This window comes from Cebus imitator, unplaced genomic scaffold, assembly GCF_001604975.1.
Source record: "Cebus imitator isolate Cc_AM_T3 unplaced genomic scaffold, Cebus_imitator-1.0 Scaffold15, whole genome shotgun sequence".
NCBI classification, from domain to species: Eukaryota; Metazoa; Chordata; class Mammalia; order Primates; family Cebidae; genus Cebus; species Cebus imitator.
In genome coordinates this window covers 3417983-3434941 of record NW_016107330.1, presented here as the reverse complement: position 1 = coordinate 3434941, position 16959 = coordinate 3417983, and the positions used below count along the sequence as shown (strand labels likewise).

Below are 16959 nucleotides of genomic sequence, written 5' to 3'. Positions count from 1 at the left end.
AGTCTCAGTTTCCTCCTCTGTAAAATGGGGGTGATGATGCTCCCTGCCCCTCAGGGATGCGTGGGGACTCAGTGACAAAGAGCCTGGCAGGGCTCAGCCAGGATTATGCTGTGATGAGCCCAGGTCTGTGCACATCTCTTCCCAACTCCATATTCTGGAAGGTCTTGGGAGTTTGAAATTGGCCACAGTGGGGGTATTTATACCACAGAAATCAGCAAACACCACAACTTAGGGTTTGGGGTTTTTTTCTCACTAGACAGCTGTCATCAGCACACCACTGGGGTACTTAACAAATACTTGACTCACTCACATTCAGTGAACACTAAAAGGAACAGTGAAAGGAAAAGCGGCTGGATGCGGTGACTCACGCGTATCATCCCAGCACTTTGGGAGACCGAGGTGGGCAGATCACTTGAGGCCAGGAGTTTGAGATCAGCCATGGCAAAACCCTGTCTCTACTAAAAGTAGAAAAATTAGCCAGGCATGGTGGCGCATGCCGGTAGTCTCAGCTACTCGGGATGAGGCGGGGTGACCACTTGAACCTGGGAGGCGGAGGCTGCAGTGAGCCAAGATTGCGCCACTGCTCTCCAGCCTGGGTGACAGAGCTGTCTAAAAAAAAAAAAAAAAAAAAAAAAAAGGGAAAGGGGAAGCAGAGGCCACTGGGCCACACCCAGGACATCTTCAGTGCACAGAGGATTGAGAAATGCTTGGTGGGGAAAGGGAAGGAGGCAGCTGGCTGCTGTGGTAGAGCTTGGGGCAGACACCTGCTCTATGTGTGCCACCAGGTGGCAACCATCAGTGTCACTGAATTGAAGGGAGAAAGGGGGCAGTGAAATTCACTCTCCAGGGGAATGAGAAAGTTTGCTCCCCACTGAAATACTGCAGGGCAGGGCAGAGAGCCCTGGGATGGAGTCCAGAGACATTGCCATGCCACCTAGAGCAGCTCACTTTCCCTCTGCATCTCTCCTTGTCAGCAAAATCAGGGGATGAAATTAGCCTGTCTGATTTCAAACACCTTGTATAAATTTCAGGCATTGGGCCCCCAGGGCTGAGCTGTTCCCTCGAGCAGTGGTTCTCATCTGGGGGTGATTTTGCCCCCCAGGGGACACTTGACGATGTCTGGAGAATTTGTGGTTGTCACCACTGGAGTAGGAATGCGACTGGCATCTAAGCGAATAAAGGCCAAGGATGCTGCAGAACAGCCTGGGACAGGCCCCACAACTAAGTAAGATTCTTTGTTTGTTTATTTGAGACAGAGTCTTGCTCTATCGTCCAGTCTGGAATGCAGTGGCATGATCTCAGCAGCCTCCACCTCCGAAGTTCAAATGATTCTCCTGCCTCAGCCTCCCAAGTAGCTGGGTCTACAGGCGCCCACCACCATACCTGGCTAATTTTTGTGTTTTTAGTAGAGATGGGGTTTTACCATGATGGCTAGACTGGTCTTGAACTCCTGACCTCAAGTGATCCATCCACCTCAGCCTCCCGATGTGCTGGGATTATAGGCGTGAGCCACTGTGCCTGGCCCAAGATCTTTTTAAAAAATATTTAATTTAATTTTGTTTAGGGATAGGGTTTCACTGTGTTTCCCAGGCTGGTCTTGAACTCCTAGATTCAAACAATCCTCCTACTTTGGCATTCCTTAAGATCTTGTCTCAAATATCCATGAGGTTGAGAAACTTTTTCTCTACCTGCCCCTGGGGTAGAGAAAACTCACTAGACTCTGTTTTCTCATCTGTCAAATTGGGTAAAAAACCCGACCTGCCTATCAGGTGCAAGGCAGTGACAAACCCGTGTTCTGGCTCACCTCGAACCCACTTCCAACCCCTCTCCCTTGTCCTCCTCCTCCATGGAGGCTGGAAAAGCAAAGCACCCCCTTCCCCAGCTTCCCTTGCAGCTAGGGGTGGTCACATGACACAGTCTGGCCAGTGAGATGAAAGAAGTCTACCCGGGGCTTCAGGGAAGGGGTCTGATTTACTGATAAGGGCACCATAGCTGGCCTGGCCACCCTCTCCTTCTTTGCACCTCACACTTACAGTCACAGATGAAGTGATAATCACCATCTTATGACATGAGGCCACACACAAGAAAACAAAAGTCAACACACTAAAGATGACAGAGCCTGGGGTCCTGCTAGCTCCATGCGAGGGGACAATGGAAGCCATCCCAGCAGACACCAACCCCTTGACTTCTTAGAATGCAAGAGAAATAAAGTCCTTTTGCCTAAAGTCACCTGTAGGTTTAGGGTTACTTGCAGCCAAATGCCTTCCTAATGAAGAATGAATGAAATCAGATGATATGACATTATTGGTCTGTCTCTTATAAAAAGCCTTCACAGACCCTACTTTATAAAAACAGATCAAAGGTGAGCTGCTTTGGGAGGACCCAGGACCCAGCCACACAACCTCTACCTCAAACCTGAGAGAGGACCACGTCCCCCATGCCCAAGGGCCCTCTGTGGGACACCGGGCCACCCCAGAATTCAGTTTGAAAACCACTGCTGTCTGAGAAAGTGCTCTGTACACATTGGAGGCAATGAGAAACATCATTGTCAGCTGACCGAATGCCACCGCCCTGCAAGCTGGATCGAGCAGGCACAACCCCCATGTCACGGTAAGGAAGTAGCCATAGAGCAATTTCACAACCGTTCAAGGTTACACTGTGGGTTCGCCACCACGTGCCTGCCATGAACGCCACGGAGGCCTCTGCTCTCTGCCGGGGCATTTCACATTCACAGTCTCTGTTAGCCCATGGAGGGCTGCCTGACTCCCCAGTCTTAACGCCGGCTCCCAGGGCTCTGCCCACCTCCTGACACTGGACAGACCAATGACAGAATCCACTACTTCCTCTGTAACAGCCCAGCCCACCAGGAAGGAGACCCAGGGAAGAGGAGGGAGAGGGCAGTGGAGACACTCACCACCTTGGCTTCTCTCTGCAGGCAGGAGGGCTTCTCTATAAAGGGGAGAAGGGGACAAGTAAGGGAGAGTGACTTCCTCAGGCACATCTGTCCTAAGTAGGAGGGCAGAGTGGGGCCCAACAGAACCAGCAGAGGGGCCCGGCCCTGCAGGGAGCAATTGCCTGCCAGACAAGGTCCACAGATGCCCCCGCCCAACTCTACCCACCACCATCCCAGCCACTCTCCAACCCCCACCTGTGCCATCCACACTTCCACTGAGGATGCACATCCTTTCCTGCGCAGACTCCACCCATCGAGATCTTACCCAGCTCAGAGGCCCCAGGCTTCCTGGAGAGGAATCCTGAATCCCCTAGGTTTCCTGGAGAGGAATCCCAAATCCCCCACACTTCTTGGAGAGGAATCCGGAATCCCCCACGCTTCCTGGAGAGGAATCCTGAACTCCAACTCTTTGAAAAACCCTGATCACCTCTTGCCTTTATTAATTAAGTTAGCAGAGGTGCCTTCTACCCCAGGCCCTAAGCTCCTACAGAACAAGGACTCCCATGTCCACCTCTGCCTGACCCCTAAGGCTATGCCTGGTATTGGACTCACAGTACGCACCCCACCAAAGCTTCCTGAACAAGTGGATGAAGGAAGGAAGGATGGACTCTTACTTTTCACCTGGGTCATGATAACACAGTTCACCACTCCTATTATTAGTAGACCCAAGGCTGTCACACCCACGATCAGTCCTAGAAAGAAATGAGAAGCTCAGACAGCTACAAAAAACAAACTCAAACATACCAGGGGCCAGGCAGGTAAGTCAGGAGCCCCCAAGGTGGTTCAGGTCATTGCAAGTGAGGGGCAAGTCTAGGCTGGAGGTTCTTAAATCCAGTTACAGAGCAATCATGTCTGTGGGCCTCATTCAGCCTCAGGGCCACCATTTTGAGACCCCTGACCTGATGCAGTTCTAACCCCAGAAAGGAAGCCCCGGCGGTGACCTGGCCCAGCCCAGTCTCCTCCGCCTAAGGGGCTCATCAGAAATAGCAGCAAATTCAGGTGAATTGCTGACCCCATCTCTCCCCAATCCAAGGATTTATTTTATTTTTCTCCTTTTTAGAGATAGGGCCTCACTGGTCACCCAGGCTGGAGTGCAGTGGCATAATCATAGCTGAATGCAGCCTCAAATTCCTGGGTTCATGGGATCCTCCCACCTCAGCCCCCTGAGTAGCTGGGACAACAGGCACCAACTCACCCAAATAACTTTTTAATTTTTTTATAGAAATGGGGTCTCGCTATGTTATCCAGGCTGATATCAAACCCTCGGCCTGCCAAAGCACTGGGATTACAGGTGCGAGCCACTGCGCCCAGCCCGCCCACTTAGGGATTTTGAATGATAGCACCAGGTGTTGGGGTTAAAGCAGTCTCACTGCCACCTGTATCCTATCCCAGGGCAGGGCACCAGGTCCAGCTCACAGTGGGCTCTCAGTAAAACTAGGGGAAAGAAGAGAAAGAAAAGAAAGAAAAAAGAAAAGAAGGAAGGAAGGAAGGAAGGAAGGAAGGAAGGAAGGAAGGAAGGAAGGAAGGAAGGAAGGAAGGAAAAGAAAGACAAGCAGACAGGAAAAAAAGGAGTGAATGAATGAGCTTTCTCGTGACTTACCAACTGGAAGAGAGATGTCGCCAGTGCTCTCTTTAGCTGGGGGGCTGGGGCCCATCGGGATCCGGAAGGAGGTACTTGGAGCCATGCTGGGCCCTGGAGTTGGCTTTGTGTTCGGGGATCGTGTGGACACTGGCTGCTGTGGGTGTGCCGGGCCTGGGGCCGTGCTCTGGGTGAGGGACTCCGACAGGCAGACTGCATCCATGCTTGCATTCCCAGGGATGGCCACGAGGTTACATCTGCGGGAGGAGGAGGCTTGGTCAGGAGGCAGCAGAGGACAGAGTGGCTCCGTGGCTGGGCTCATTCACAGGACCCGGCAGGCAGGATAGGAGACTGACTCGGAGACACCGCTTCCTCTCCCTCCTCCACCTCCCTATGCATCCTGCCTTCCAGGGCAAGGCTGTGGCTCTGTGTCCAGGACCCACAGTCACCCACGGACAGCCCCTCCCTGCTCCTCCCGAACCAAAGGACTCAGCTACTCACCTCTGGTGGGGCCTGCAAATATCTGTGGATGAAGTCGTGCTGGAGAAAGTCCCTGGGGCGCAGGGCTTGCACACCACGTCTGATTTTTCAGTTCCTTCGGGGAACAATTGGAACTTGTCAAAAACTCTGTGGGACAGCTGGGCCTTGGCATTAGAGCCCTAGGAGAGGTCTAAGAGGCCCAAGGACCTCTGTCTGCACCTCTGCTCCTTACACACACACACACGCCTGTACACACATGCACGAGACTGGCGTGTAGAGTTGTGAGTTCATCTTCCTGCAGCATCACCTAACTTTCCAGTAGCTTAGGGCTTGGTCTCATTCATATCTGGGTCCCCTGGGCCCAGTACACAAGAGGTGCTAATCAGGAGTGCTGGCAGGAAGAACAAACGGTAGTCAGACAGATGGGTAGCCAGCACCTGGCCACCACGGACAGTGTCCCCAGCTGGACTAAGGAATGGGCGGACGCCCATGACACAGCAGGGATGTCTACAAAGGAGAGGCCCCAGGGCATCCCCAAGGACCGTGAGCCCCACCCCGTACCTGGTTTGGCCACGCCGAAGCCCGGGCCGCACTTGCGCAGCGGCGAGCACAGCCGGCACCCCTCTTTCTTGCCCAGTGCGCAGTACCAGCCAGGCATGCAGGCGCAGATGCGGTTCTGTTGCTGAGTGCAGGCTTGAGTTTCCACCTGGTCTAGAGGAGTAAGAGGGCAGCCCACAGTCATGCCTGCCTCTGTCACATCCACGCTGCCCTCCCAGCCAGCCCAGCACCCCCCGGACAGCGCTGATCTCCAGGAGGCTGGCAGACCGCCTCAGCATGGGGCACACACAACACCGTCCAGAGTCCCGGAGAAGAACCCGCAGCCCTGCTCCTCCCGGCACGAGCATGCACACCACTCTCCCACGTACCGCCTCCTCAACCCTCACGTGGGCACGGCTCTCCCACTGCCTGCCCCATGGGGCTGCGAAGAGGCTTTGGTGAGACAGAAGAGGAAAATACCAGAGGTAGGGGTAAACAGCTGCTCCTGTGCCACTTCCAACAGCCAGCCTGGGCTAACTCCAGGCAGCTGGAAGCCAGAGGCTGGAGCTGGGGGAGGGGATGCTGGAGGCGGGGGTGCAAGGGCCCCTCTCTCTGAACCTACTCACCAGAGCTACAGGGAGAGCCGCAGCTCAAGCACTCGGGAAGCCAGTTCCAGAGCTCAGTGTATGTGCTGTTCTCGCAGAAGTCACACACAGTGTCTGAAGTCCTGGTACAGAAGACTTTTGCATGTTGGCCTAAGGAAACAAGGGCCAGAGGTCTCAGCGGGGTGGGCTCTGCCGGGACTCCGGGCTCATTCACTGTCCCCACAAAGTCCAGAGTTCTGAAGCCTAGCTGGGAAGGCTATTCTGTGGAGTTCCAATTCCTCGGAATCATCCCCCATCTAGTATTGCACCAGCTATCATGCCATTTCTGAACCCCTTCTGCTCAAAAACACATTCCTCTCTGCTCTTTCCAGATGCTTGAACCTCCACCACTGCAGGCCTATTATCAGCCAATCACACTTTATTAAGAACTAGGTTGCCAGTTTCTTCCTTCTTGAGAGATGGCTAACATTCTCTACCTAAGAGCATGAATGACAGCTAGAACAGGTAATAAGAATGTAGTCCCTTGAATCCTACCAAGGAAAAGGACATGGGCCTGGAGAGAAGGCATGCCAGGGATGGGGACACACCGAGGGAAACCTTTAAAAAAAGTTGACTCAGTAACTTCTTTTTTTTTTCTTTAGACAGAATCTCGCTCTGTGGCCCAAGCTAGAGTGCAGCTCACTGCAACCTCCACCTCTCAGGTTCAAGCAATTCTCCTGCTTCAGCCTCCTGAGTACCTGGGATAACAGGCACCTGCCGCCTCACCCAGCTAATTTTTGTATTTTTAGTAGAGATGGGGTTTTACCAAGTTGGCAAGGCTGGTCTCAAACTCCTGGACTCCAGAGATCCACCCTCCTCAGCCTCTCTAGTAACTTCTTAATAAAGAGACCCTTCCAGTTAATAGAAGAAAGAAGAGTCACTTTCCCTGTGGTGTCTTAAGACGGCTGTGGATGGCGACAGGTGCTCATATGCCCACCTACATCTCAAGGTAATGGCTCAGAGCCCCCCATTGGCTCCCAGAGAGAATAAAATCTCAACTCCTTCCCATGGTCCCTGCTCACTTCCTCCTCCTCCTCACCTACCGTACTCGGCCTCCCTCATCCTGGGCCACACACGCTGGCCCTGCTGTTCCTCAAGCTCACCAAACAGGCTCCGACTTCAAGGCCTTCGCACATGCTGTTGCTTCCTCCTGGCACACTGTTCCCTGTACATGTGTATGACCTGCCCTTCACCTCCTACAGGGCCCTGCCCAAATGTCACCTCCTCAGAGAGACCTTCCCAGACCACCCTGTGTAAAACAAGATGTCCCGCTCTGTCTCCCCCGCCTTACCTGACCTTGTCTTTCTACAGCACGTACAGACAGACGGGACTATACATCTCCTAATGTATCTGTCTGCGTCCTCCATTAAAATGCAGACCCCATGAGGGCAAGGGTTTTGTCTGCCCTGTGCTCTGTGTATTCCCAGGACTTAGAACACACAGCAGGTGCCGTATAAACAGGACATGAATGAATGCAGAAACAAATAAATGGATGGAGGGCACTGGGAGTCAGGCTAACTGGCCTGACCATGGCTGGGCCTCAGGTCTACCATCTGTGAAATGGGTAGGCATTCACAGAGTCAGTCAAATATGCGCCAAGTGCCTACATGGCATTGGGCCACCTGCTGTGGATTCAGGAGAAAACAAGCCACAATCCCTGCCCTGGAGGGAACCTGCAGTGGGGGCAACAGGAAGAGGGACCGGGCTATAATCACACAGCAAGGAAAGAACTGCCATGGGAACATCGGGGGCCAGGGAGAGCTCAAAGGAGGCAGCACTTGTCTTTCAAGCTGAGTGCTGTGCTGCCACCTCCAGGAAGCCCTCCCTGACTCCCCCAGGACTATTTTGGGCTCCTCCTCCTTCTCCTCCTCCAGCTCGGCAATGTGGGGCAGGCAGCCTTCCTGGAAGAGGGGACATCTTCAGCTGAGGTCTAAAGGACAGAGTTAATCAGTGAAAGGGAGTTGGAAAGTATGCCAGGGAGAGTTCACAGGCCCAGAAGCAACAAGGAGCACGGGCCAGTGCATAGAACTCGGAGCTCAGTACGAATCAAGGGCCACGCCTCTGTGCCCCAGCCCCTGTACACACACACTCCTCCAGGGCACGGCCTCGGGCCCCTAGCAGCTGCTCTCACCCGCCGGACACTGGCTGCAGCACCTCTGAACTGTCTGGTGATAGTATTCGTTGATCTTGCACATGCTCCCGGGCTTTGGGGTATAGGGTGTAAATGTCACCTGGAAGGAAGAAGGGAAGACCGCCATCAACAGGGCCACCCCTGAGTTCCGCCGTGCCTGATGCCCAGGTCCCTGCCCTGCAAATGTTTGACCCTCCCCCTGCCAGGCTGCACTGATGACGATGGGGAGGTTTCTCCCTCTGGAGCAGGATAGGGGAAGAAGAGTTTGTGGCTTCTTTTACCTCCCCTGTGTCCCCGCCTCCGTGCAGCATACTCGTGTCTGCAGGCAGAGGCGCTGAGTCTGCTGGTCAGAGGGCGGGGCCGTCTTCAGATCTTCTCCAGTGCTGGGTGACCCCTAACACTACGTGGGGCAGATGTCCAGAAGACAGTGGTCACAGAGAACCAGAGTCCTGAGCACAAGCCACCCTCCGCCAAGGATGCCTCCCCTTTCCTCCCTCACCAGAAACAACCCTTTGTCATTCAAGCTGAGTGCTGCCTCCTCCGGGAAGCCCTCCCTACTTCCCCCAGGCTAATTCAAGCTCCTCCTCCTTCTCTGGGCTCTCTTTAAATGTGGGAATATGACCCCTCTACCAGTCATCTCATTGTTCTGGAACGGTTACTTGCTTGGCCTTCCACCCCCTGTGGGTATGTATGCACACACACATGTACACACGCACTCGTGCAGACAGCAGAGGTGGCAGTCTTGTCATCTTCTAGACCCTCAACTTCTCACAGGGGACCCACCACAGAGCTGGTACTCATTAAATGAATGTTGATGACCGTGACAATTGTTTCCAGGCACTGTTCTAAGTGCTTCGGCTGCTCGAGTTGGTGGGTGCTGTTGCAACCCTCTCAGACCCCTTCTGCCAGCAGGGCACCCCTCCCCCAGCTGCTGCAGGTATTGGCTGATAATGAATCCTCCACAATCTCAAAGTGGGACCCACCCTAGTACAATTCATGGTCCAGAGCCACCCCCGTGGTGTCAGGCTGAAGCTGGTGACAACACCCCTGCTAGACCCCCTCCCCTGCCCTGTCCTGCCTGCCTTCCTGGGAGCCTTCCCTAGTAAATCACTTTCACAAAGATCCCTGCCTCGGGCTCTGCTTCTGAAAGACCCTACCTGAGACAGGTGTGTGGTCTCAGCAAGAGTTTCCAACCACCCAATGAAGACGGAGACGGTTTCCCTACTGCAGCCATTTTACAGAACAGGAAACCGAGGCCTGAGAGGACAGGTCACCTGGCCAAGGTCCCACAGCCAGTAAGTGACAGAGGAGGGTTTGGATCTGTGTCCTGCCTGACTTCACAGCTCACAATCTCAACCACTGTGCTGGATGCCTCCGTGAAGAGATGAACAATGTGACGAACGAAAAGACAACGGGGCGCGGTGGCTCACGCCTGTAATCCCAGCACTTTGGGAGACTGAAGCAGGCGGATCATTTAAGGTCAGGAGTTCAAGACCAGCCTGGCCAACATGGCAAAACCCTGCCTCTACTAAAAATACCAAATTATCCGGGCATGATGGTGATTGCCTGTAATCCCAACTAATCTGGAGGCTGAGGCAGGAGAATCCCTTGAACCTGGGAGGAGGAGTTATAGTGAGCTGAGATATCACTACTGCACTCCAGCCTAGTTGACAGAGTGAAACTCCGTCTCAAAAAAAAAAAAAAAGAGGGAGAAAAGAGAAAAGCAAACCTGCCCAGAGAAGCTGCAGCCCTGGGCAGAGGGGCAGACACAGAACCCTCCTCCCTCGGGTCTCTGAGTGACCCTCTGGGAGTGCAGGGTGGCAGCAATGTCCACTGTGCCTTCCCAGGACCCCTGGCAACAAACCCCTGCGTCCTGCCTTCTCTCCTGAAAGATTGGGGTTGGCAGTCCAGGCTTTCAGGGACAAGCATTAATTAGCCACCTCTACCAGGCTGAGAGCAAGCCAGATCGGAGACATTGACGTGTAGGCAAACATGGATGTGCACACATCTGCACAAGCAAAGAGGGTGTACACACACCCCAAGTCCTTCAGGGCCCCCCCACAGACGCAGCACCTGGAAATAACCAAAGGGCAGTTCTAGGAGGTCAGACCAGGGCCAGCACACTCCCCACTGCATTGCCAGCAGCAAGTGGCCAGTACAAGATTGAGATCAGGCCGGTGCGGTGGCTCACGCCTGTAATCCCACCACTTTGAGAGGCCTAGGAGGGCAGATCACAAGGTCAAGAGATCGAGACCATCCTGGCCAACATGGTGAAACCCTGTCTCTACTAAAATTACAAAAATTAGCTGGGTGCAGTGGTGCGTCTATAATCCCAGCTACTCGGGAGGCTGAAGCAGGAGAATCACTTGAACCAGGGAGGCGGAGGTTGCAGTGAGCCGAGATTGCACCACTGCACTCCAGCCTGGGTGACAGAGTGAGACTCTGTCTCAAAACAAAAGGAAAAAAGATTGAGATCCACAACCTTTGCTGAACAAGTGATGGACAGGATAGAGGGAGTCAGAAAGAACTGGTTTCAAATTCTCACTCCACCACTTAGTGGCTGTGTGCCCTTAGGCAAGTGCCTTAACCTTTCTGGACTCCAGTACCTAACATACAGGAGCAGGGAAGATATTGAAAATATTTAACAAACCAGACCTGTCACCCTGGACAGCTGAGCTGTCAACAAGCCAGTCCGAGCCATGACACCCAGCACCACTGGGCCAGTGCAGACCTGGCCAGATTTCCACCAGGCAAGGTGACAGGCGGGCTGAGTGTTCCTCCTCCTCCAGTTCCTCACAGCACTGCCTGGGAGTCAGGACTGCCCGGAGTCTGGGGCTGCTGAGCCCTTGGCTGCTCCTACAGCGAGTGACAAGCAGGCCGGGAAACCCAGCTGTCTACCCCTCTGCCTGGCAGGCAGCACCAGCCTGCCCTGGCTGCATACGCCCGCTTGGCGCTCACAGCTGGAAGCCCTCAGCGGGAATGACCCACAGGAGCTGGGGCTTCCGGCCGCAGAGCAATCTGCCGCTCTTCTGGCTCCCAGGCCTTTGCCCCAGCTGACTTCTGCCTCTGAAACGGCCTGGTGCTTCCTGTGGCAAATTCCATGTGTACCTTGGGAACCCTGCTCAGGCAGCAGCCTCCCTCCTGAAGGCTTCCAGCCCGCACCCCACCCTGAATGAGTCACCCGGCCCAGGGCCCCCGCCTTCCTCCCTCACGGCTCTCGGCTGACAGCACTGCCATGGGGTTGCCCACCTGGGCCCCCCGCTAGATGGGAAGCCTCCCTGAGGCTGCAGGCTGGGGCTCACCCTTAGCTGTTCCCCACAGCCTCACAGGGCGGCCGCACTCAGCAGCTGCTAGTCTCAACTGTGGGCTGAGTTACAATGTCCTTTCCTGGAGGGATCTAACTCCAGCACCAGGGCCACAAAGCTCCAACACAGACGCACCTTCCACCCTGACCTGCCCTGGAGGCCCACCCCAGGCCCGCCCCACGCCCACCCCATGCCCATCAGCTCCAGTGAGGTCTGGGCACGGGCAGTGGGAAGCATGCTGCATAACAGGGTCTGAAGAAGTCACTTCAACACCCGCCTGGAGCCTCAGTTCGCCTGGGCACGAAGCTCCCATGACCACTTGGCCCTAGTACTCCTCCCCCCAACCCCCGTTTGCTGCTGGAGTAGACTCCCAGGCACCCTAAAAAAAAAAGGAGAAGCCTTCTCAGGGCTTCCCACAGTGTGGGGGGGGCTCACTGCCTGTGTCCAAAGCACCCGGGGGCACCCGTTATGAATGCCAACCCCCACCCCCCAAACAAGTGCAGAATCTCAGGGGTGGGCCCAAAGCCGTACTGGTGAAAAAAGAAAAAGGAAAAGGAAATCACGCTGATTCTCATGCCCCTTTGCGGAACACACTCTGCGGATCTCGGCTCCTGGATTGAGCAAGGTGACGGGGTGGGGGGGGTGGCGGAGGGGCTCACGGCCAAGACCTGGCATCAGAAGACTGCAGGAGCCCCTAACCCAGAGTAGCGACAGCTTCCGAAGCTCCCTCTGCACAAGTCATTCCATTGAGTACTAATGGCAGAGGGGCTGCCTGGCCCTCAGCAAACCCCCAAACTGCCTTCCCTGTTGCTGGGCAGTTCCCCAAGACCAGGGGCTGTGCCTCCCCCCTCTGATTGCACGGCCTCCCAGATGCAGCTGCCTCTTCCCTCAGATCGCATCCCTCAGGCAGGGAGGGGCTGTACCTCTTCCCTGGCAGCCCCCCACCCCTCGGAGTGGCCAGCACAGGTCTCGTGGGAATCCTGCAGCCCACGGGCTTCATCCCCACTTCATCCCCGAGTGCCCTCGGGGTAACCAGGGGAAGCCCTCACTCCTCCAGGGCCTGAGAACCACAGGGCCAGGCCGGCTCCAGGCGGCAGCGAGAAATCCCACCCTGTCTGGAGAAGGGTTTCCGGTCAGGGTCCAAAGGCCTGATGGGAAACAGCCCCACCGTGGCCAAGTTTGGGCTCTCAAGAGCAACAGTGGCCAAGAGCTCCTGGCCGCTAAGGCGGGCAGCTGGGCTCCCATGGCCCACAGGCCGTTTGAGGGGTGGCCTCCCACCTCCTCCCCTCCAGGTTCCTCTCTTGTCTGAAGCTTTGCTGTGACTGGCCCTCCCTGCACTTCCTCCCTGGCTCTGTGTGGCTCCAGCCCCTGTAGCCGGCAGAGGGGGTCAGCTCCCTTGAGCAATCTGGGGCCTGTTTATCCTCTTGGACAATAAAAAAAAAACCCCACAGCCCTGTCACCTCTAAACAATGAGGAACAGAAAGCCCCTTGGCAAAGCAGAACAAAAGGTCACTCCCTCCACAGCAGCGGTCTCCAGGAGCAGGGGGCTGGGCCCAAACCACAGGCCTGGGAGCCCATCGGCCTCCCTGCCTCCGGTCAGCACAGGGGTCCCCCAGGAGGTCCCCAAAACAGGGCAAGCATTCTCTAGGAAATGAGGGGCTACAGAAGCTTCCAGTTCTTTCACTTTGGGTTGGGGAGGCTCCAATTCACACCTCACCCATCCCCACGGGGGATCTTTGACATGTTAAAATGAGGAAATAGTTGGATAGTACTTAATTCAGACAGCTTGTTTAGCAAACCACAACCTTCCAAAATATGGAGGCCCCAAGTGAAAAACTGAAAACCACTGATGAGGGTTAACTGACCATTATTTAACAGGCAGGGAATCTGAGAGCCAGTGGTGCGGGGATTGGTGAGGATAGATTGGATAAATAGGTAGACAGACAGACAGACAGGATAAACAGATAGCCAGACAGACAAACAGAGAGATGATAGAAAGCAGATGATAGAGATGAGAGATGATAGACAGACAGACAGACAGACAGACAGATAGATAGATAGATAGACAGACAATAGAAAATATAGAGAGAGCCGGGCGCGGTGGCTCAAGCCTGTAATCCTAGCACTTTGGGAGGCCGAGGCGGGTGGATCACGAGGTCAAGAGATCGAGACCATCCTGGTCAACATGGTGAAACCCCGTCTCTACTAAAAAAAATACTACAAAAAATCAGCTGGGCATGGTGGCGCGTGCCTGTAATCCCAGCTACTCAGGAGGCTGAGGCAGGAGAATTGCCTGAACCCAGGAGGCGGAGGTTGCGGTGAGTCGAGATCGCGCCATTGCACTCCAGCCTGGGTAACAAGAGCGAAACTCCACCTCAAAAAAAAAAAAGAAAGAAAATATAGAGAGATAGACAGCAGGCCTGATTGTGCCAATTTCACAGATGAAATGACGGAGCTGGAAAGAGGCCAGGCCACCTCCCCTGGTCTCCCAGAGACTTTGGGCCGTTCCAGGGCCAGGATGGCGGCAAGGGGATAGAGGAGCGTGGATAGGAAGCCCATCAGGGCCCACCCACAGGCTCTAAGCCGCCTCGCATCTGAGTCCCAGCTCCCATTTCCCCTCCTCCCGGTTGGGCTCCCTCCTCTAAGACAGGTAGCGCCTGCAGTTAGGGGTGGCTCATGGGCACGGAGCGCCTGCCATCTCCCAGGGGCAACTGTGCTCGGTAGACCCGCTGTCTGGTCTTCTCATTGACATTCACGGGTGCTCAGACAGGCAAAGCAGCGTGCCCAAGGCCATCCCAGAAGAGCTGCAATCCTACAATCCCTGCCATCCCCAGGCCTGCCTCCCTTCTCTTGGGGCCCAGAGAGCTTCCCTTCCTCCTCTACACAGACCCAGGACTCCAAGGGCGGAGGAGTCAAACAGGCCCAACCTCAGCAGCCCCTCCCACCATGCAGCCTCCCTCCCAGATGGAGAAGCCCATTCTATTGCTCCTCCAGGTCTTGGCTTTGGTCCTCCAGGGAGGAAAGAAAACAAAGGGATAATTGTTAAGCACCTACTATGGGCCAGGCCAGATTCCAGGCACTGTATAAAATCCCACTTCCACCCTAAAAAGCAGGTGTGCATGGGCCCATTTCACAGCTCAGGGAGATCGAGTCACTTGTCCAGGGTCCATGGAGAAAGTCAGGGGCAAAGGTGAAAGCAGTGATTCGTTCATTCATTCATTCATTCAACCAACATGCTGAGCACCTAGTGGTGCAGGTGCTCGGTAAACAGCAGCATTGAACAAATCAAATCCCTGCCCAGGGGAAGCTACCGTCTTAGCTGTGAAGACACATGCACTTTCAGTAGAGAATTCAAGGTGGTGGTAAGAGCTAAGGAAACGGGTGACGTGAGACGGGGCCAGGGTGACAGGGAGACGGGCTTGGCACACTCAGTGTACGCCAGGAGGTCAGGGCACCGGGGCTGGAGTAGGTCAGTGAGGGTAAGGATGAAGCAGCAGCAGGGGGATGGGTATGGTGGCTCACGCCGGTGATCCCGGCACTTTGGGAGGCTGAGGCAAGGAGAATCGCTTGAACCTGGGAGGCGGAGGTCGCAGTGAGCCGAGGTCGCACCATTGCACTCCAGCCCGGGCGACAGTGCAAGACTCTGTCTTAAAATAAAAAGCAGCAGCATCTCCTAGGAGCCTGCTTCACACCAGGCATCGTGAAGAGCTGCCCAACATCACAGCCCCTCTGAATCCTCCCATGGCCCCCTCGAGGTCAGTTCTATTGTTATTCCCAAGTTACAGATGAAGAAACTGAACCTCAAAGAGGCCTCCTCACCTCAAGCCCTGCGTTACCTCCCTGGCCAGGAAGACTGGGTTTCAACCCCCAGGCCCGCCCCTACCCCAAAGGTCCTCCGTGTCTACACTCAGGCGTCCCCTCTGCTGTGGGCAGTAACCAGCTTCTCTGTGCCTCAGTTTCTCTGCCTGTAAAATGACAGTGTGGGCCTGGTTGATGATGTAAGCAAAAGAACCGGGTCTGGGTCCTTAAGGATGGGTGTCGAAGGCTCAGTCCCTCATGACACCTCAGGGGTGCTGTGTGGTGTGTGGCCCACCCATATGAGAGGTGGAGAAACAGCACGAGCTGGGATGTGGGGGCTGGGATGCAGGACAGAGCTGGGCTGGCCCTGGGTCTCTGGGGAGAGTGGAGGGTGGATGGGGGGGTTTCCATGCTCAGCTTCTGCTCCTCATCCCCTTTCCCCCAGGGCGGGCAGCCCGAGCATGTGACCTCTGGGAGGAAAGGGTCAGAACTGTCCCCTTTCCTGGGTGTGCTGGACACTCAGCCTTGCAGAAGCGCTTACTTAGGGTAGAGGGTCTATGTGCATATGGAGAGGTGCCTGTCATGCTCAGTGCACCGCCAGGAGGTCAGGGTAGTGGGTCCGGGGGATTTGGGGGTGTCATGGACTTTCTCTGAGCCTCAGCATTGTCACCTGTAAAATGGGAGTCATATTCCAAGGGCTCTTGTGAGGGGCAAAGGTGGAGAGGTCTTCACTTGGGTTCGTCATCTTCCCCCAGATTCCTAGGGGCTCCATGGGGGCGCTGCAAGAGGCATGCACTGGTCCTGGTCAGAGACCCACGTTACAGAACCTGAGAACTGGGCTCTTCCGGCCTTGCTCTTACCCAAGAACTGGCAAGGCAAGAACACACCCCAGGGCAGCGAACTGTCTGGCTCTAGTGGGTGCTACATGGCCTTACCAAGAGGGAGCCTCCGTTCTGCCTCAAAGGCAAGTGTGGGGAAGCTGACCTGTGACTCTTGGGGCTGGGAGTTCACCCCCTTCCTGGCCTGTTCCTCAGGAAGACTTACTTCATCCAGAGACCAAGACAGGCCCCTGCTGTGAGGGCAGGAAGGAGGCCTTGGTGGGGCAGAGGAAGGCAGAGAGTGCAGCAGGCCAGAGGGGACCCTCCTTGACAGGGACCTGGGGCTGGCTCAAAGGGACTTTGCTCAGAGGAACACTGGAAGGGTGATGTGACCCCAAAGCAAAGAGTCTGGGTGGGGATGGGGGCGCCAAAACCCAGGGGCCAGGGTCTGTGAGCAGCCCAGCCAGAGGACAACATGGCTGTGAGGCCAGGCGTGGTGGCTCATGCCTGTAATCCCAGCACTTTGGGAGGCTGAGGCGGGCAGATCATAAGGTCAGGAGTTCGGGACCAGCTTGGCCAACATGGTGAAACCTCATCTCAACTAAAAATACAAAAAATTAGCCGGGCATGGTGGTGCGCACCTGTAATCCCAGCTACTCAGGAGGCTGAGGCAGGAGAATTGCTTGAACCCACGAGGTGGAGGTTGCAGTGAGC

General features: G+C 55.3%; 1 protein-coding gene across 3 annotated transcripts in view; it reads right to left on the bottom strand.

Moving 5' to 3' along the window:
- Positions 1 to 16959, bottom strand: part of TNFRSF1B (TNF receptor superfamily member 1B) — a 44603-nt gene that overhangs the window by 11481 nt on the left and 16163 nt on the right. For all 3 annotated transcript variants that reach the window (XM_037729849.1, XM_017504489.2, XM_017504482.2), the window contains exons 2-8: positions 8325 to 8424; positions 6176 to 6304; positions 5574 to 5723; positions 5034 to 5127; positions 4554 to 4789; positions 3568 to 3645; positions 2915 to 2949 (exon numbers count right to left, since the gene is read on the bottom strand). In XM_037729849.1, the coding sequence (XP_037585777.1) occupies positions 2915 to 2949; positions 3568 to 3645; positions 4554 to 4789; positions 5034 to 5127; positions 5574 to 5723; positions 6176 to 6304; positions 8325 to 8424 (822 nt within the window). The remainder of the gene's footprint in view (positions 1 to 2914; positions 2950 to 3567; positions 3646 to 4553; positions 4790 to 5033; positions 5128 to 5573; positions 5724 to 6175; positions 6305 to 8324; positions 8425 to 16959) is intronic.